We start from the raw sequence: 20,153 nt of genomic DNA, 5'->3' as shown, positions 1-20,153 counted from the left end.
CCATTTCCGACCGGGGGAGGGGGCTTGACCAACTCTCTCTCTCTGTCTCTCAAAGAAGCCATTTTTGAACTGCCCAGCCAGCCCAAAGCGGGGCCCTCGAGATGGGTGGGGACCCCCTGCCCCCCAGAGAGAAGCAAAGGGGCGGGGGCCACCCCCCACTTGGCGTGGTGCTGCTGCTCTGCTGGCCCCCCTGTCCGTCGCCCGCCTGCCCGTTGTGCTTTTGGTTCCTGAGCTGAGCTGCTGCAGGGTGAGAAGTGTTCGGCACAAGAGTTCGTGGTTGTCGTGGCTGTTTTCTCCCCCCCTCCCCGCTGCGCATCGCCCCAGCCCCTCTCCCCCAGCCCCGCTTTGAGCACCCAACCATTTCCGCCCTCTTTGACCCCCATATTTATTTTGTAAGGACTCTCCTTCCCTCCCCCTCCCCTCTTTCTTTCTCCCCCCCCACCCCCGGACAATGACGGTGGCTCAGGCGGGCACCGTAGATATTTATACGTATTATTATGATGATGAATTATTATTATTATAATATAAAGAGATTGTACATATGTGAAGTCCCCGCTGCCTGCTCCCCACGGACTTGCCCCCCTGGTGTAATTACCGCGGGATTTGTACTGTACATATGAAGAGCTGCTCCTTCTCTCTCTCTTTCTCTCTCTCTCTGCCTCCTTCCCCCCCCCTCTCTCTTTCTCTTGAACTCAGAGCCTGTGTACATATTTCCTCCCTTTGGAAGGGGGGGGGGGTTCAGGTCACTCCGGCCTCCCCAGGCATCTTCTCTCTTTCTCTCTCAAGCTCTCAAGTTTATTTTATGTCAAATTTATTTTTTTCTCATTTTTTTTCTGGAGTGTGTGGTGAAAACAGACGAAAATGTTTAATAAAAAGCAATTGGTCTTTTATGCCACATCAGCCATAAAGGCAGGGGGAGGGGTGGGATGGGGGGCCTTCTGTGGGGCAAGTGCCCCAGCTTCAGGGGCTTCCCCACTCCTGGAGTCACGAGAGAGTGGACGGCCTTGCAGTGGGCACTTGGCAAGTTTCTGGCTGCTGGGGGGGGGGGCAGCGTCTGCCCATGTCCAGGTTGGGCTGAGAGAGAGAACTTCACCCAGAAGCCCCCCCAACTGTTCTCTGCCCCCCCCCCCCAGGAAGGGTTCTAGAGTTGTGGGTGGCCAGAGCAAAGTATTTGGGAGCGTGAGTGTGCAAGGGCCTCACTCTCAAGGGAAGGTGGGGCAAGCTCTGTTGGGCATAATTCTATTGGGGGGGCGCACCTGTCAGAGCCGCCCCTGTGTCCCAGCTCACAGAGGACCAACGCCCGGCTGTAGTTATATACAAAAGTCTTATTGACGTTCAGTTTCCATTTCAAAGCCACAGCGTGCAGCTCTACGTCTTAAACCCTAGACCGGCGAAGCTCCGTCTGAATCTCCTCCCTTCCACACCAGTTTAAGACTCTAGCCTTGCTCCACCTCTTCCTTAGCTCCTTCCTCCTCTGGGCCCTCCTGCCCGCTGGGGTTTCATCCTTTCTGGACTCTTCTGACGCTGACCCCCCTGATTCTTGCCCCTCCTTCCGGCGGGCTTTAGGACCTGGCTCCCTATCCGGGCTACCTGCTGTGCCGCTCGCCTGTACATTTGAACTTGGCGCGCGCGCCCAACCGGCAACCTTCCTCTTTCCTAAAATCTGTTTGATGGGGGACCTGGGAAGGGGGTTTTAGAGCCGATGTTGGGTGGCTGCCTGCCAGGGATTCTTCAGCTACAATTTTTGCATTACAGGGGGTTGGACTAGATGACCCCCGGAGCCCCTTCTAGCTCTACAGTTCTACAGTTCAATGATGATTGTATCTTCTTAGAAGGTTGCATTACTTTGCAAGAGGGGTGGCTGGGAAGGGACCCTCTACTTCTGAACCTGCCACTACGCTGCCAACCGAAAGCATCCCCATCCCAAGGGAGGGAGGGAGGGATAGAGGGAGGGGTGGCCTTCCTTCCTTTACTACCCCCAGGAGGCTCTGGAGCTTGTCCCCATCTTCAGCCCATGACCACAGCCCACTGAGGTCCAGCTCCAGAGCCTTCTGGCGGTTCCCTCCCTGCGAGAAGTGAGGTTACAGGGAACCAGGCAGAGGGCCTTCTTGGTGGTGGCGCCCGCCCTGTGGAACGCCCTCCCAGCAGATGTCAAGGAAATAAACAACTATCTGACTTTCAGAAGACATCTGAAGGCAGCCCTGTTGAGGGAAGTTTTTAATGTTTAATGCTGTATTGTGTTTTTCAAATTTGGTTGGGAGCCGCCAACCCAGCCAGATGGGCGGGGTATAAATAATAAATTATTATTATTAGGAGAGGAGCAGCTGCAAGGTGGGTTTTCACACACTTCCATCAAAGTCTTCCATCAAAGACAGCCTGCCCCAGAGCTCAGACACTATGGGGAGGGGGGGTGTTTGGGTGACCCACACTGCTGCTGGAAGGACCAGCCAAGGCTAACAGGTCAGCCCCCCGGAGAGAGGGAGGGAAGTGCCATGGGTCTGGTTCTGTCAGCCATGCCATGCAAGGCGCAAGTGGGCGAGCGGCAGGGATCTGGGCCCTTGAATTCCTCTTGCTGATAACTTGAGAGATACCGAGTGGCACTTCTTCTGCAGGCCTCACCTTTTATTTATTTGTAGCAAGTGACCTCGAGGCAACTGGCAAGCGTGAAAGAGTGCAATTCTAAAAATGGCCAGCAAGACAAAAGCACCAGATATATATAGATATAAAAGCAGCAGCTGAGAGCAGGAGGGAAGGTGGATGCAAAGCTCTCCATTGTGCTTTGCTTGGGGGGCCAGAGCAGAGGGAGCCGGGGGGGGGCTGGAATGAGGGGGGGTGTTCCTCAAGGGCAGGGTCTTGGGTGCTTCTGTGCTTGCTTACTCAGATTGTGGATCACAGAATCATAGAATTGTTGAATTGGAAGGGATCCTGAGGTCATCTAGTACAACCCACTGCAATGCAGGAATCTCAGCTCAAGCATCCCTGAGAGATGGCCACCCAGCCTCTGCTTGAAAACCTCCATGGAAGAAGAGTCCCTCTCCCTGAGGAGACCATTCCCCAGTCGAGCAGCGCAAGAGCAGCCTTACAGCAGGTCAGGTCAGGAGACAAAGGACCCCAGACTGGCCTCACAAAGGTCTGCTGAAACAGCACTTGCGAGGGAAAATCAGTGGTGGGGCAGGGAATAGAAAAGGTTCCCCCAAAGCCTGCTGCCTTGACAGTGCCAGCCCTGTCCCAAGAACCTCTTCCTCCCACCTTCAAAGGACAAAACACACAAATGCATACCAGAACAACTAACAAAACAAGAGCTCCCTCTCTCACACACTCTTTAAAAGACCACAGATTGTGTAATCAACCCAAGGCCTGCTTGAAGAGGGACGTTTCCGCCTGGTGCCCAAAGGTGTCTTGTGAAGGCACCGGCAAGCCTCCTGCAAATGGGGAGCCACCGCAAGACAAGGACCTGCTCTTGTCTTGCCACCCCCTTGATCTCTCGCAGAGGAGGCACACAAAGAAGGGCCTGGGATGGGGAACGCAGAGTCCAAGGGAGCCTCAAGGGCCAGCCAAGGATCCAGGAGGACCCTAAGCTATGTCCCCGCTCCTCCCAAGGGACCGCATCAAGAGCAGGCCGAGAGCTTCCCTAGCTTGGTTCTCATCCAGTCGGTTCTTGAGTCCAGCACAACCCCTGCCTCACCTGCAGGTGGCAGGGAGAAGATAAAACAGTCAAGGACCCAGTCAAAGGCAATGATGGTGTTGCGCCACTCATCTCGTTTTCAGGCCAGGGAGGAGATACAGTGGTGCCCCGCAAGACGAATGCCTCGCAAAACGAAAAACGTGCAAGACAAAAGGGTTTTTCGGTTTTTGCATCACTTCGCAAGATGAATTTCCCTATGGGCTTGCTTTGCAAGACGAAAACGTCTTGCGAGTTTGTTCGCTTTTTTCCTAAAGCCGTTTAAAGAGGCGCAGTTGCGGCGGACCGTGCTTCGCAAGACAAAAAGCATCGCAAGACAAAAAGACTCGCGGAACGAATTATTTTCGTCTTGCGAGGCACCACTGTACTGCAAAACACTGATCTGTCTGCAATGGGGTGGGGGCAGCAGAGAAACTGCAACCCCAAGTTTCCCCATCCTAGGGGTCTGATGGCCAGTGGCCTGTTTGGGGGTGTAGCACTTCCAAGCGAGGGTCTCTCCTGGAGATCTCTGAGCCTGGGCAGCTTCCACGGGAGGCAATTGGATCCTTCAGACATGTTGGGCTTTATAGATGAAAGCCAGCCAGAGCTGTTCTAGCAAGACCCATGTGCTTCCTCTAACCGGTCCTGGTCAGCAATCTGGCTGCAGCAGTTTGGGCCGGTGAGATTTTCTGAGCCCTTTCAAAGGGCATCCCTGGCAGGAGGGCACCCAGCAAAGCTGAAAGGCGGGAGATTTCAGGCCACTGTAGGATTTGCTGCCACAAGATGCAGCGGCGATCACTAGCGCCGATGTTTTTAAAGCAGCGTCAAGTAGGTACTTCAAGGACTCCGGATTCCATGTGCCCTTGGGGCACGCACACACCTGCTCATTGGCAGTGTTTGGGTCTTTTCAGTTGTTAGGAAAATTCGGAAGGTTCCTTCCTTGGAGCAGACAGCCAAAAACCTCTAAGGAAAGAAGAGTCAGGTACACAGGATAGGCTGAACAGAGATTTCTTCATCATTAAGACAGCGCTGAATGGTCAGCCACAAGGCTGTTGCCACCATCATGGTCTGGCCACAGTACATGCCCTCAGGCTCTTATAGGCCACTCCTCTCTCAGGTAAATACATGCAATCCTCGCGCCCATATCATTTTTGCAATATTATTGGCTAAAGCAATGCGTAAGCAGCTCACGGACACGCTACCTGGCCTTCCAATTGGGCACACCATATTTGGAATTGTTTTCTGCTTAGAAACTCCTGTTATCTTATTAAGGTGTCATCTTCAAATCATTCCTTTTCAGCAGGTTTGGGCTTGTTACCATTCTGACTCCGAAGCATAGGCAGTAATTTCAGTTTTAACTACTTCTATATACGTATCCAGAAAAAACTGCTCCCTTTCCCTTATGGGGTATTCCGGAGCCCGTACAGAGTCCTTATGTGGGTTCCCTATTGGTAGGAGAAAATAACAGAGGCCAGCCAGAGTATATTGAGAAGCAAAGCAGCTAGTAAGCCTGATCTTTATTCAAGGAACTGTTGCAATAGCGTCCCCACTCAGCACACATGAGGGAGGAGAACCCTGAACAACGGTGTGCAAGCCCATATATAGACTTGCAATTGTCCCCCCAGTAGCTCAAGACCACACCTCATACATACATAAGAGGCAGTCTCCAGCAGAAATACTGCCTGCCAGGATACCTGACAATGGTCACTGATTGCTTTACCTGGGCAGCCTGGCCATTCTTTTGTGATGGTTAATACTTTAGTTCCTGAATCCAGGTCACAGGGTCACCCTATTCATTCACAAATATGCCCTTAAGACAGGATTTGAAATCAAAAAGACAATGGGAAGGCTTTTGCTATTTGCCTCCCTTACTGCAGAGGAATATTTGAGGTCATTGGGAGAGTCAAAACGGCTGCAGCATTGCTCTCCTGTACTATTTCAGACACATGATTCATATATTTAGATATGTGTGCATTTATGAATATTTAGTCTATATTTGAGACCTTAAAATTCTAATAATAATAATAATTTTTATTTATACCCCGCCCTCCCCAGCCAAGGCCGGGCTCAGAGCAGCTTACAAGCAATAATAAAAACAAGTTAAATGATTACAACTTAAAAACAAAATTAAAATACAACATTAAAATATTACAACATTAAAATAAAACGTAGCCTCAATGCAGGAGGAGAAGGAAAGAAAAAAAGAGAGGGAGGGAGGGAATCAAATTGGCTCCAAGCCAAAGGCCAGGTGGAGCAACTCTGTCTAACAGGCCCTGCGGAAAGAAATCAGATCCTGCAGGGCCCTGGTCTCATGAGGCAGAGCATTCCACCAGGCCGGAGCCAGAGTTGAAAAGGCCCTGGCTCTGGTTGAAGCCAATCTAACTTCCTTAGGACCCGGGACCACTAGGGTGTTATTATTTATGGACCTTGAGGCTCTCCGTGGGGCATACAGGGAGAGGCAGTCCCGTAGGTACGAGGGTCCTAGGCCGTGAAGGGTCAAAACCAGCACCTTAAATCTGACCCTGTACTCCACCGGGAGCCAGTGCAGCTTGAAAAGCACTGGGTGAATATGCTCCCATGGCAGAGACCCCGTGAGGAGCCTCGCTGCAGCATTCTGCACCCGCTGGAGTTTCTGGGACAGCTTCAAGGGCAGCCCTGCATAGAGCGAATTACAGTAGTCAAGCCTGGAGATGACCGTCGCATGGATCACTGTGGCCAAGTCAGGGCGGGAAAGGTAAGGGACCAACTGCTTGATGCGGCGAAGGTGGAAAAATGTCGCCTTGGCTGCTGTTGTAATCTGCGCCTCCATGGAAAGGGAGGCGTCAAGGATTACACCCAAACTCTTAACGGAAGGCAATGGCACTAATTGGGCCCCCGCAAGAGAAGGGAGTTGGTCCCTCATCCCCATGCCATCCCGACCCAGCCAAAGGACCTCTGTCTTCGAAGGATTTAGTTTCAATCGGCTCCCACGAAACCATCCAGCCACAGCTTCCAAGCATCTGGCCAGTGTGTTCGGGGTCAAGTCGGTGTGGCCATCCATCAGCAGATAGAGCTGAGTGTCATCAGCATATTGCTGACAGCCCAGCCCAAAGCTCCGGATAATCTGGGCAAGGGGGCGCATAAAGATGTTAAAAAGCATCGGGGAGAGAATTGCGCCCTGCGGCACTTGCCACACCAAGGAGTGGCGCGACGACATTTCCCTCCCTAGCGCCACCCTCTGTCCCCGACCAGAGATAAAAGAGCACAGCAAGGTACGGGCTATGCCCTGTATCCCCACGTCTACCAGGCGGTGGTCCAGAAGATCATGATCGACCATGTCAAAGGCTGCTGACAAATCTAAAAGGATCAGCAATTATGCATGCCCCCTCTCTAATACACATATTTCTAACACAGTTTAGTAAAAAGGCAAATGACATAATGACATGGTAAATATAATGGATGAAGAAAATGGATAGAGAAAAGTTTCTATCTCTCCTGTAACGTAAGACACCCCATGAAGCTGAACAATGCAAGATTCAGAATTCAATAAAAAAGGACTTATCGGTTAATCTATGGAACTCCCTCCCACAATGGCTGGAAACCGCAGCAGGGGAGACTTGTTCTTGCGCTCGGATCCTGTCTGCAGGCATGCCCCTCTGGCCTAATCCAGCTGCTGCAGGTTCTCCTGGCGCCCTTAGGCAACAATAACTATTTATACCCCGCACTCTGGGCGGCTCCCAATAAAATATTAAAAACACAATAAAACATCAGTCATTAAAAACTTCCCCCAACAGGGCTGCCTTCAGATGTTTTCTAAAAGTCAGATAGTTTATTTCCTTCACATCTGAAGGGAGGGTGTTCCACAGGGCAGGAGCCACCACTAAGAAGGCCCTCTGCCTGGTTCCCTGTAACCTCACTTCTTGCAGGGAGGGAACCAGCAGAAGGCCCTCGGCGCTGGACCTCAGTGTCCGGGCTGAACGATGGGGGTGGAGACGCTCCTTCAGGTATACTGGACCGAGGCTGCTTAGGGTTTAGGTTCAGCATATGAGCATCGGGAGGCTACCCAAAGGTCCCTTCTCCCAAGGGCAGAACAGCGGCTTCCCGACAGACAGAAACTCGTCAGGCGAACCTTCTCCTGTGTCTCCACCTGTTGAACTTCTGCCTGTCGAGAGGCTGCTCTTTCTCTTTGGGAGAGTTTTCTGTGCCAGGCTGTCCACAGACAGAGATAATAATAATAATAATAATAATAATAATAATAATAATAATAATAATAATAAAAAAATATGACTTATACCCCGCCCATCTGGCTGGGTTTCCGCAGCAACTCTGGGCGGCTTCCAAGAAAAGATGAAAAAGACTTCCCTAATCCGGGGCTCGTTTGCTGCCCGCGGCTTTGGCCAGAGCTTGGCTGGGGGCGGGGAGAGGCGCAAGGCTTCCCCTGACAACTCGGACGCTGCGTCTCCACCAAGCTCGCAGCCCTTCCCGACTTTTCGTATCTCCCGGCCCCCTCCGCTTCCGTACAACATGATGGCTGCCTCCACGAAGCGGGAAGAACACACGAGCATGCGCAGAGGCCGAGAAGCGGCGCCGAAGGCACGCGGGCGGCCGCGGACGAGTCTCTGCGCAGCCAATAGGAAACGCGAGAGGAAGAGGGCGCGGGGCGCATGCGCGAGCACCTCTGAGCCAGGGAATTCTCCCCGCGGAATGGAGGGAACTGGCCGGCCTGGGCGACGCGGCGCGCTCCTCGGGGCCGCGGGGAGCGGAGGGCGAGGGGGCCTCTTCCCCTAAGGCAAGGCCTCACGCGGCGGCGGGAAGGGAGCGGTCCGGGGCGGGGCTGCCCGGCCTAACGGCTCCTTGGGAGTTTGAATCGCGGGCGGGTGACGGCGGTCACGTGGCCGGAAGAGGCGCCTCCGTACGGCAAGGTGGCGGCGCCCCGAGGCCTCGGCTAGGCCTCCCCTTCGGGGCGGGAAGGCGAGAGGCGGGCAGACGCGGGCCAAGCGCCCGACGCCCGGCCGCAGCAGGGCCGCCAAGCGCCGCAGAGCGAGCGCGGGAAAGCCGCCTCCGGCGCCCGGCGCCTGGCCGTACGGCAAGATGGCGGGAAAGGCGGAACTTCCGGTCCTGCGCAGTGGGTCGGAGGAAGGGAGGCATTTCTTCTGGGCTGGCCGCGGAGGAGGGAAGGGAAACGAAAGCGAAGCCGGAGGGCGGCGAGGGGCGCCGAGAGAGAGGGGCCGCAGCCGGCGGGCCGGGCCGGGCCTGGGCCTTTGTTCTTGGGCCAGGTGGGCGGGGAGGGGAGGGGAGGGTCTGGGGCCGCGTGGGGTGGGGGAGGGGAGACCCCCCCCAAAGAAGAACAGCCTATGGTGTGGCATTTCGAGCAGGGGACTAACGTCCTCCTTCCTTCCCGCAGGTGAGGCCGAGGGTGCTCCGCCTGGGATGCTGGGCCCCCGCTCGGCCCGCCCCTCCTGCCGCTGAGCCCCGCCTGCCAGCGCCGCCATGGCCTCCCCCAGTGGCAGCATCATCATCCTGGATGAGGACGAGGAGCCCCCCAGCCCCAGCAGGGAAGCCCCCCTTGCGCCCCAGCAGCCTCCGGCCCAGGCCGCCGGCCCAGCGGGGCAGAAAGGGAAGGACCCCGCCAGCCTCAAGGCGGAGAACGAGCGGCTCTTTGCGGAGGTGAGTTCTGGGGACCCCCGCAGGCGGGGGGAATGTGGGGAGACCCTCTTCTCTGCCTGGGGATGGAGCGAGGCGGGGGGGGATCTTCTTGTCCCCCCCCCTCTGGCTGGGCTTCCTTCCCCCAGTCCTTTCTCGGCTGGGCTTAGTGACTCAGAACTGCTTTTTGGTGGGGAGGGGAGGGTGCCACGCCCCGGGCAGGGGGACGAGGGGTGGTCTTTCCTCTTCCTTCAGGAGTTGGGGAGCTGGTCTGTCTGTGCTCCTGGTGGTGGTGTGGAATGGTGGAGGAATGGTGTGTGTCGTCTGCAGGTTCAGATTCCATCGTGGGCAGCAGGGCACCCAGCCCTCGTGGCCCCAAGAAGTCCTCAGGCATTCTTAGGGTGGTCATTGCTAGCCATGTTGAAGGTGTCACAGAACGCCTCTTCCGCATTTGTCAGAAACTGGTCTTTTAGCGGCGGCTCTGGAATTCCCTGTCTGTTGATGTCAGGAGTGGTGTGTTTGCTGTGCTTTTTTTGGCTCCTACTCAAAGAATTTCTGTGCAGATGAACCTGCCCAGACATTTAGAAACGCGTTGTTATTATTATTAACAAATTTCATTGCCAAAAGGTGCCTAGATGTTTTGTTGTGGCGACTGCAGCCTAGGTGTAAGGTGGCATTTGGTGCTTTGCTAATATTCTGTATATGAGCTTTTAACACTGTGGCTAGGCCTCAGCGGGCAGCTCTCCAAAGCTTCTCCCCTCTCTGGGCCTAGAGCAGGAGTTGGCAAACCAAGGTTTGTGGGCTGGATCAGGCCCAATTCCCTTCTAGATCCGGCGCACAGACAGACCGGGAATGCAGGCAGCCAGCATAGCCTGCGTGCAAAGTTTTTTAGGACTCATCCAGGCCTGGGGGTCAAAAGCGAGGTGGGCGGCTGCTTGAAACAAGCCCCTTTTCTGTCCGTCGTGCGCGCGCTGCAATCTTTGCTTCCAGGGTGGGGAAGAGGGAAAAGGATCCAAGAATGGCATGCTTACCTCAGCCCCCCACCTTTCCTTATGAGAGAAATAATAACTGTCAGTGCGTAAAATGCAAAGGAAGCAGCATGGGTGTGTGAGGGAACACCCCCCCCCCCGCAAATCACATTTGGGTAACGTTGGGGTTGGTCCAAATAAGAGTTTTTGCCAAAAAAGTGGGTCATAATCATGGCAACATATAGTCCAGCCCCCCACAAGGTCTGAGGGACAGTGGACTGGCCCCCTGCTGAAAAGGTTTGCTGACCCTGGCCTAGAGCCCAGCATCCCAAAGTCTGCAATTAAGCAGAGTGTGAAAGGGAGCCAATCAGCATATAGGTGAAAAGGTCAAGGACCCCAGGATGGTGAAGTTCAGTCCAAGGCATAGAATCATAGAGTTGGAAGAGACCACCAGGGCCATCGAGTCCAAACCCCTGCCAAGCAGGAAACACCATCAGAGCACTCCTGACATATGGTTGTCAAGCCTCTGCTTAAAGACCTCCAAAGAAGGAGACTCCACCACACTCCTTGGCAGCAAATTCCACTGTCAAACAGCTCTTACTCTCAGGAAGTTCTTCCTAATGTTTAGGTGGAATCTTCTTTCTTGTAGTTTGGAACCATTGCTCCGTGTCTGCTTCTCTGGAGCAGCAGAAAACAACTTTCTCCCTCCTCTATGTGACATCCTTTTATATATTTGAACATGGCTATCATATCACCCCTTAACCTCCTCTTCTCCAGGCTAAACATGCCCAGCTCCCTTAGCCGTTCCTCATAAGGCATCGTTTCCAGGCCTTTGACCATTTTGGTTGCCCTTCTCTGGACACGTTCCAGTTTGTCAGTGTCCTTCTTGAACTGTGGTGCCCAGAACTGGACACAGTACTCCAGGTGAGGTGTGACCAGAGCAGAATACAGTGGCACTATTACTTCCCTTGATCTAGATGCTATACTCCTATTAATGCAGCCCAGAATTGCATTGGCTTTTTTAGCTGCCGCGTCACACTGTTGGCTCATGTCAAGTTTGTGGTCAACCAAGACTCCTAGATCCTTTTCACATGTACTGCTCTCAAGCCAGGTGTCACCCATCTTGTATTTGTGCCTCTCGGTTTTTTTTGCCCAAGTGCAATACTTTACATTTCTCCCTATTAAAATTCATCTTGTTTGTTTGGCCCAGTTCTCTAATCTGTCAAGGTCGTTTTGAAGTGTGATCCTGTCCTCTGGGGTGTTAGCCACCCCTCCCAGTTTGGTGTCATCTGCAAATTTGATCAGGATGCCCTTGAGTCCATCATCCAAGTCGTTGATAAAGATGTTGAATAAGACTGGGCCCAAGACAGAACCCTGTGGCACCCCACTAGTCACTCTTCTCCAGGATGAAGAGGAACCATTGATGAGCACCCTTTGGGTTCGGTCAGTCAGCCAGTTACAAATCCACTGAGTGGTAGCATAGTCAAGACCGCATTTTCCCAGCTTCTTTACAAGAATATCATGGGGCACTTTGTCAAATGCCTTGCTGAAAGCAACTATGGGTCCAGCGCTCATCTGGCTATCAAGCCAAGGGAGTCAGCGTTGGTCCACAGACAGCTTTCTAGGTCAGGTGGCCAGCAGGACGAAACCACTTCTGGAGGCTAATTTTGGGGAAATGAAACCAGGTGCCTCCTCTGCCAAAAATGTTCTGGGGGCACAGGACAGGAAGGTAGCGGACTCTCCTTCCTTGGAGGTTTTTAAGCAGAGGTTGGGCGGCCATCTCTCTTGGATGCTTGAGCTGAGATTCCTGCATTGCCGGGGGCTGGACTAGATGACCATTCTGTGACTTGGAAGCGGCCCCCCTTGGTGTCTTGTGTTCAGGTTGGGAGTGACCTTGGGCTGGCAGAGGGTGGATGCGCCACGGACAAGGCCTCCTCCGTTGAGCATTCCCTCCGCCTTCTCTCAAAGCCACGCTGGAAGTCTTCCAGGGGCGTTGCAGCTTCCTCTGGGCAGGGCCTGTCAAAAGGCTGCCTCTCCCTGGCAGGCTCCGTCCTCAATGCGTTTGGTTTCCTTCTGTTCCAACGGGCCTGAGACCTCGCCTGACGATCACAGAACTCGGGCAGCTTTGCAGGAGGGAATACGGGTGGCCTTGCCTGCCTCCTCTGGGAGGGAGTTCCACAGTTGAACAATGTGCTGCGCAGATAAGGCCTTTCTTTGATCTGCCCCCGATCTCCCGCTATCCGGCGTCCTTGGAGGTTGAGTTTGAGTGTTATGAGAGAGAGAGAGAGAGAAATGTTTTCTCTCCCTGCTTCCTCCATCATGCTGCCTTTTCTGCCTACCAGAAAGCCCCAGGCGCAGGAGAGGATTGCCTTTCAAAATGGCCCCTCTCTTGGCCAGTTTCAGGGAACCTCTCCAAGGTTCTAGTCCCTGGCGGGGACTCCCGTGGGTGCAGGCTTGGGTGGGAGGGTGGGCTCCCTGCGCCCCTGACCCTCTCCTCTCCTTTCTCTGCAGTTTGTGGCCTTCTGCTCTATGCACACGGCCGACCACCCGGAGGTGATCCCCTACCTGACGGGGCGGCACCAGAAGGCAGCGCCCGCCTTCCTCTCCTCGGTGGAGTTCCGCAACGTCCTGGGCCGCTGCCTGGCGCGGGTGCAGGCGCGCAGCACCAAGGTCTACGTTTACATCAACGAGCTCTGCACCGTCTTCCGGGCCCACAGCCAGAAGAAGAAGGCGCCCCTACCGGCGTCGGAGGCCCCCGGGCCCAGCGCCGCCCCTGCTGGCCCTGCTGCGAACCCTCCAGGCCCTGCTGCGAAGGCTCCAGGCCCCGCTGTCAAGGCTCCGGGCGAGGGCTCTAAGCGGCAGATCCGCTACCTGGAGGACCTGCTGCGGCTCCACGAGGTGGAGATCCGGAAGCTGCAGGAGCGGGAGCTGGACCTGGAGGAGCTGGACAGCGAGGACTCGACGTACCTGCAGGAGAGCCGGCTGAAGCGGCGCATGGTGCGCATCTTCCAGCGCCTCTGCCAGCTGAAGGACTGCAGCAGCCTGACGGGGCGCGTCATCGAGCAGCGCATCCCTTACCGCGGCACCCGCTACCCAGAGGTCAACCGGCGCATTGAGCGCCTCATCAACCGCCCCGAGGCCTTTCCCGACTACGCCGACATTCTCAAGGCTGTGCAGAAGGCCAGCACCCGCCACAGCCTGGGTCTGCCCAAGCGCCAGATGGAGAGCATAGCGGCCGAGGCCTTCCGCGAGGTGGGCAACCGCCTCCAGGAGCGCCGCCACCTCGACCTCGTCTACAACTTCGGCAGCCACCTCACCGACCAGTACCGGCCCAGTGAGCACCCGGGGGCACTGGCGGGGGGCGCAGGGGGCACAACAGGCCGGCCGCCATGCTCCTCGGCCTGTTTGAACACACACAGGTGCCTCAGAGGCATAGGCACACATAATAAAAATAACGGAGAAATGGAAATTCCCCTCCGAGGAGGCCGTTGGGGGGGGGGGAGTTGGCCATCATTCCCGTAGGGCTTTAGAGATGTTTCCGAGTTCAGAAACATGCACACACCATGGAAATAGTGGGAAATGTTGAAAATTTCCCTCAGAGGAGGCCATTCTGAGGGGAGAGAGCAGTACTTCTGCCCACGGCCATCCCATCGCCTTTCTGGTTAGAAGCCGGGCGCACGGACCCATTGTGGCACCTGAGCGTATTTTAGATTGTCCTACTGACAAAGCTCCAGACCAGGCAGGGGCTCAGGGAGTTCTTGGCCTTGTGGAGCTTTGCGGGACCCCGGGGGTCATCCATCCCAACCCGCTGCAACACCCAGCCCATCTCTTCCCCTGCAGATTCGGACCCGGCCTTGTCGGACCCTGAGCTGGCCCGGCGCCTGCGCCAGAACCGGGAAAAGGCCCTGCAGCGGCTGGAGGAGGTGACCTCCCAGTTTGCGCAGCTGCAGGACAGGAGCGAGGACGAGGGGCAGCGGCGCCGGAGGGAGTCGCGGGGCAGCAAAGACGGGCCCGGGCCCAGCGATGCCCCCGGGCACCAGCAGGGGGAGCCGGCCTCTCCCCAGGAGGTGAGGGGGCTTGGCAGGGAAAAGATGGTGCCCCTTGCGGCAGGCTGGGCTTCCGGCAGAGGGGGGTCTTTCTGGGCGGGGGCCTTTCCCCACCTGCCTCCTTTGAAAGGAGCCCCTCTCGTGCTGGGCTGGGTTCAAGGTCCTCAACATTGATTCACAAAGCCCTGCTCCTGAACCCTCCCAGCCCATCTGGGCCCGCCTGCAAGAGCGTCGATGGCCATTCCCCGAGTCAGTCAGACAACACTCGGAAGCGGAGCCTTTTATGCCGATCAACAAATAATAATAATTATTATTATAATAATAAAGTGTTGATGGCTCAGCCCTGTGGAACTCCCTGCCCCTGGAGATTCAGCAGACATCTTCCAGCCATACCTCAAAGGCTTGCCAAGAACCTCCGTATTCCACCGGGAAATTAAGGATACCAGTTTCCTCCAATAGATTTGTGACTGTAACACTCCCCCCCCCATGTAATTTTCATTGAGTTTCCAAATTTTTACAAGCTAATTTCAGATTATATAGAGATTGTTTTGCGTATTGACTTCCCACCCCTCTCTCTAGTACAGTTCCTTTATTGTTTTTCTTGCGCTAGCCCTAGCTCAAATCCTGCCCGTGATTTCATTTGTTTGCAGTGCTTTTCCAGACATTAAAAAAGGGCCTCCATTCTGCTACAAAAAGTTCATTATCTTTCTCTCTTAATATTGCTGCCAGTAACTCTTCTTCATGATCAGGCATCACACGTAGATCCCCGATGGCTCTGATATTTTCTTTATGCACATGCATGCTTAACATAGTAAATGAATAAATGCATTTTTTTGTGCATTGCAGGGGGGTAGACTAGATGGCCCCTGGGGTCCTTCCTGTGAGGGTGGATCCGGGGGTGGGCAGGGAGGGGCTGCTCGGGTGTTTGCTTCCTGCAGGCAGGGGCCTGGGCAGCTGCTGCTGCTTTGAGACCCCCTCCTTAGAGGGGAAGGGTCTCTCTGGGGCAATTTGCTCTGTGCACCGTTCTGAGATCTTGATGGGGCGCAGCGCTTTCGGGGGGGGGGGGCTGTCCATCCCTGGCATTGTCAGGATCAGAGGGTGACCCTTGATGTCTCTCTTCTCTAGGGCAGCCCCGGCCGGAGCGTGGCCAGTGCAGGGGCGGAGGAGGAAGAGGACGATGAGGAAGAAGAGGAGGAGGAGTCTTCGTCAGAGTCGGACATAGAAGCCGAGCTGCAGAAGAGCCTGGAGGAGGAGGAGGAGGAGGAGGAGGAGGAGGAGGAAGGGGCTGCCCCAGGTAGGCTGGGGGCTGGGGTGGCATCAGAAGGGACCCCCCACTTTCTGAAGGAGTCGGTCCCTCCTTTGGAAGGGGGCGGCTCCTCCTGGGGAGGTTTCTAAGCAGAGGCTGGAAGGCCGTCTGTCACGGGACTCGAACCCGCCACCCTAAGAGTCTCAGGCTCTATTGGCTGTGTGGATGCTTTGGCTGAGCTTCATGACCCTGGGGGCCCAACCAGAGGGGCCTTTTGTGGTGGGGGTCCTGCCATTTCACACACAAGCAGAAAGAGAAAAAACAAAGGAGCGCAGAGTTTGGAATTGAGCTACGCATGCTCTTATGGATTAGATCAGGGGGCGGCAAACTATGGCCCAGGGGCTGGATGCGGCCCCCCCAGGCTCATAAATCCAGCCTGTGGACCCTGCCGCCCGCCCAGTCAGACCCCGCGCTAAACCAGCACGGGGCGCGGGGACTGACTTCCGCGATGCTGGGACGGCTTCGGATTGGCTGCAGGAAGCTCCTGCAGCCAATCTGAAGCCATGGACACCTCTGGGGCTGAGGCGGCCGCGTATGGCCAAGAGCCGAGCAGGAGGAGGCGGCGGTGGGGAGGCTGCCTCTGCCACCCAGGCCGGCTGCATGGGCTCTGCACCCCGTGGAACCTGGCCAAGGCCGAGGACGACAACGAGGCGGCGGCATGAGGTTGTCAAGGAGCAGCTGAATGCATGCCATGTCATCAACAAATATGAAGTGATGTCATCTAGAGACTAAATGAGAACGGATACATATTATAAACAAACAAATAAATAAATAAATAAATGGGAGCCAATGTAGACAGTCTCTGGGCAGGTAGGGTCTCATCCTGCGTACCAGGTGGAGCTGGTAGACAGCTGCCTTGGACACAGAATTGACCTGCGCCTCCATGGACAGCTGTGAGTTCACAATGACTCCCAGGCTGCGCACCTGGTCCTTCAGGGGCACAGTTACCGCATTCAGGACCAGGGAGTCCCCCACACCTGTCCCCCCCAAAAAAAACAGTACTTCTGTCTTTGGGGCATAGTCTGTAGCAAAGGCGGGAAAATGGTATTAAATTGAATTAATTCAGTTTGATCTGTAGTAATTTGGTAAATCAATAAAAATAATTGTCCAAACGATAAATTAAAACACCATACCCCTGCTGTCCTCCCCTCCCTCCCTCCCTCCCAGACGATGGCGTCCAGGAAGTGGAGGCCGACCAGCACATGGACTTGGAGGCCCTGGAGCTGGTGCCCTCCTCCTCGGAGGAAGAGCCGGACGAAGAGGACGAGGAAGAGCACAACCCGGAGGGGCGCCAAGGAGAGGAACGTGGACAGCGCGTGGGGCAGGCCCCTGTGGACCCTCCTCCTGCCGTGGGCACCTCCCCCTCCCAGCAGTTCCTCCTGGAGATTGAGGAGGCCCTGACGCTGGAGGCGGGCGAGACGCCGCCCCCCACCCCCTCCCCCCCGCACCAGACCCAGGGGGGCAGGGGGGCCTCGCCCGTCTTCCGGTTGCGTCAGAAGCTGCCACGTCCCCAGAGGCCCCCAGCCAAGCGCAGCCAAGCTCAGGACAACGGCAGCCTCTGCGGGGCAGGTGGGGGGCCCCTGCGTGGGGTGAACGGGCAGCCCCCCAGCAAGCAGAGCAGGCGGGACTCCAACAGGTGAGCGGGGGGCAAGGAGGTGGTAAGGGGGAGAGGAGACTCCATGGGAGGGGGGGCAAGCAGGGGGGGCTAGAGGGCCCTTTGCTGTCCCTTCCAAGTGCAGTTCTGTGATTGCAAGGGGGCTGGGGGTTCCAGGCTGGCCCCGAACCTGCCTGGGTGCTGAGCCCTCAGAGGGAGAGCCTCTTTGAAGAAATGCTAACATATACTTTCATTCATCCAAAGAGCACAGGGTGCTTGACAACATAAAAGGCAAATGCAGAACATAATGACCAAAAGCACAATACCGGTCGCTGACACATTTGCGTCCAAGGCCCGGTGGAAGAGGAATGTTTTTGCCTTTTCTTACTTTGATATGTCTGTAAACGCTGTAAATTGCAGAGCTGTTGCATCTGCACGTTTTTTAAAATTCCGCCTCTGGGTCTTTTCTGCAACTGCTCTTAGAGTGTGGGATTCCCTGCCTCCTTCCTTGCTGTCCCGCCAGAAGGTTGTTTATTATTATTATTATTATTTTATCACATGCTGTCCTATACCTGGAGGTCTCAGGGCGTTACACAGAATAAAATCAAAATATAGAACCACAAAATACAGGCTGTGCAAGCCCCCCGTCAATGTGTGTTTCTTCTCTGGCAGCTGCATTGAGGTGCCCAGCACTGGCTTGGAGGAGGAAGACGAGGACGGAGAGGGGCGCCTCAGCCCGGCCCCCTTGGCCGACTCCACCTGCACCGACTCCCCAGGCCTGGGGCTGGTCAGCAGCTCCCAGGGCAGCCCCCAGCCGCAGAATCGGGGCCACCTCCTTGCAGCCATCTGGAAGGTACTAAATGGGGGGGTGGATTTGCCCCAGGCACAAGAGCCCCAATCTGGAGCCCCAGATTGCCTCTTCCTTCCTCTCCCAGCACCAGCCCTGGGGGTGCTCAGCTGCTTCTTCCCCCGGGAGTCAGCGCCTGAGCAGAGCATCCTGGATTGGGCCAGTGGCTGCTCCAGCCTCCCCTCCTCATAGTGGCCAAATACGCCTAGGAACGTCCTTTTCCATTCACCCAGCTGGTTGGCTGTGCCTGCCTCTTGTGGCAGGGAGTTCCACATGCCAACTGAGGAGGACCTTATTTTGCCCACCTCAAATCTCCCCGTGTTGAGCTTCTTCGAATGCCTGCGAGTTCTAGCCGTGACGTGAGAGGAAGAAAAACTTCTCTTCAGGCCAGAAGAGTTTTCCTAAACTTTGCCCCCTTCCTCCCAGCTGCTCTGCCTCAGGGAGGTCCCTGGGGCAGCCAGAGGCCTTTGGGTGCTGTTCTGGCGAGGGAGGGGGTGCAGGGCACCAGTTCCCTCCTCTTCTGACCCCCCTCTCCCCCCCCCCCCCCCGCAGGCCAGCGTGGCGACTCAGTGCGACCCGGAGGAGATCATCGTCCTGTCAGACTCGGATTAGCCCCCTCACCACAATCTGGCACAGACTTTGGGGGGCGGGGAGCAGAAGGACAGGTGGAGCCCCCCCTCAGAAAAAAATCTTGGCTTGCTGGAAGATGGTGACTCTGCCTTCATGGACTCAGGGGGGTGGGGGGCTTCTGTGTGATGCATGGGGGGCAGGGGGGACGAAGGGCGGGGACTGCCGTGTTTGTATTCTTCTGGGTGCCATGGGGGGTGGGGGTATTGATGTTCTGTCCGTTTGGGAGCTCATTTTGCAAAAAAAAAAAAAAAGCAGGCGGAATAAAAAATAGGCAAATATTTTTCTGTAGGCTGCTGTGAGTGTGAGTTCTGTTAAAGGGATGGTTTGGGGAGAGCACATCTGGGGGGGGGGGGAGGTTTATTCCTTGTTTCTGTGCTTTCCATTGAGGTTTTTTGTGTTTTTATATTTTGTTGGGAGTAGCCCAGAGTGGCTAGGACAACTCTGTCAGATCGGTGGCCTAAATTAGAAAACTTCCTTTTATTTTATTTTATTTATATATATATAATATACACACACACACACACACACACACAACATAATTGTTGTTATCATTTCTCTTCCCCCCCCCCCAAGTGGGAGTGGGGGGTGGGTTTAGCCCCTTACTTTGGTGACGAAAGGCACTTTATAATCCTGCTCTACTCCAGGGACTCAGAGGAACGGGAGACATACACAGTTTTACAATACTGGAAAAAGACACGGGGTGTTCCGGGTTTCCCCTGAAGGAATCTTTCAGCCCACATGGCTCTCGAATCCACAACCCGGAGACCTGAGGTTACTAGCAAGGGGAAGCAGAGGGGCCTGGGCAGGGAGTGCCTTCCAGACCCTTCTGGGGAGCCACCCCTAAGAAGGCCCTGCTGTCGGACATGCTGCTCATTGCGGGGCCCAGAGGTAGTTGATGTGGCAGGAGATGCTCTTAGGGCTTCGGGTGCCAAGCACAGGGCGGAATTGGGGCGTTGGTATCCCGAGGGCCGTCTAGTCCAGTCAGATCCTCGGAAAGTGAGTCCTCCCAGGACAGGCGGGGCACACGACCCCTTCTTGTCAGAATCCAGCTTCCATTTCTTAAGAATATTGACTTAACCTGCATAAACTTGAAATAAATACAAAGATATTTTTTTAAATTTTAGAAAAACTTTCTTTAAAAAATCTGTTTTCAAATTTCTTTTAAAATCCCTTAGAAAGATCCTTTAATATATATATATAATTTTTATTTAAAAAATTGTCCAGTAGCACTTTTGGTTGTTGGTGTTTAGTCATGTCCGCCTCTTCGTGACCCCCTGGACCAGAGCACGCCAGGCCGTCCTGTCTTCCACTGCCTCCCGCAGTTTGGTCAAACGCATGCTGGTAGCTTCGAAAACACTGTCCCACCACCTCGTCCTCTGTCGCCCCCTTCCCCTTGTGCCCTCCATCTTTCCCAACATCAGGGTCTTCTCCAGGGAGTCTTCTCTTCTCATGAGGTGGCCAAAGTCTTGGAGCCTCAGC

At 55.2% G+C, this 20,153-nt stretch overlaps 1 protein-coding gene across 1 annotated transcript; it reads left to right on the top strand.

Annotated features, from left to right (window-relative positions):
- Window positions 1-7,981: 7,981 nt before the first annotated feature.
- Window positions 7,982-18,962, top strand: DAXX (death domain associated protein). The gene is made up of 8 exons (XM_083725486.1): window positions 7,982-8,429; window positions 9,045-9,307; window positions 12,763-13,585; window positions 14,092-14,318; window positions 15,423-15,591; window positions 16,771-17,239; window positions 17,870-18,050; window positions 18,597-18,962. The coding sequence occupies exons 2-8, from the start codon at window positions 9,131-9,133 to the stop codon at window positions 18,654-18,656; spliced, it is 2,106 nt and encodes a 701-aa protein (XP_083581612.1). The 5' UTR covers window positions 7,982-8,429; window positions 9,045-9,130; the 3' UTR covers window positions 18,657-18,962.
- The last annotated feature ends 1,191 nt before the right edge of the window (window positions 18,963-20,153 follow it).

This window comes from Podarcis gaigeae, assembly GCF_964106915.1.
Source record: "Podarcis gaigeae genome assembly, chromosome: 2".
NCBI lineage: Eukaryota > Metazoa > Chordata > Lepidosauria > Squamata > Lacertidae > Podarcis > Podarcis gaigeae.
This window is presented reverse-complemented; position numbering and strand designations above follow the sequence as displayed.

Excerpts from the sequence above, each read along its gene's own strand:
- DAXX (XM_083725486.1), top strand. The coding sequence starts at position 9,131 with ATGGCCTCCCCCAGTGGCAGCATCATCATCCTGGATGAGGACGAGGAG. Across the intron at positions 17,240-17,869 it reads AGCAGGCGGGACTCCAACAG|CTGCATTGAGGTGCCCAGCA; the intron begins GTGAGCGGGGGG and ends CTTCTCTGGCAG. Across the intron at positions 18,051-18,596 it reads TCCTTGCAGCCATCTGGAAG|GCCAGCGTGGCGACTCAGTG; the intron begins GTACTAAATGGG and ends CCCCCCCCGCAG.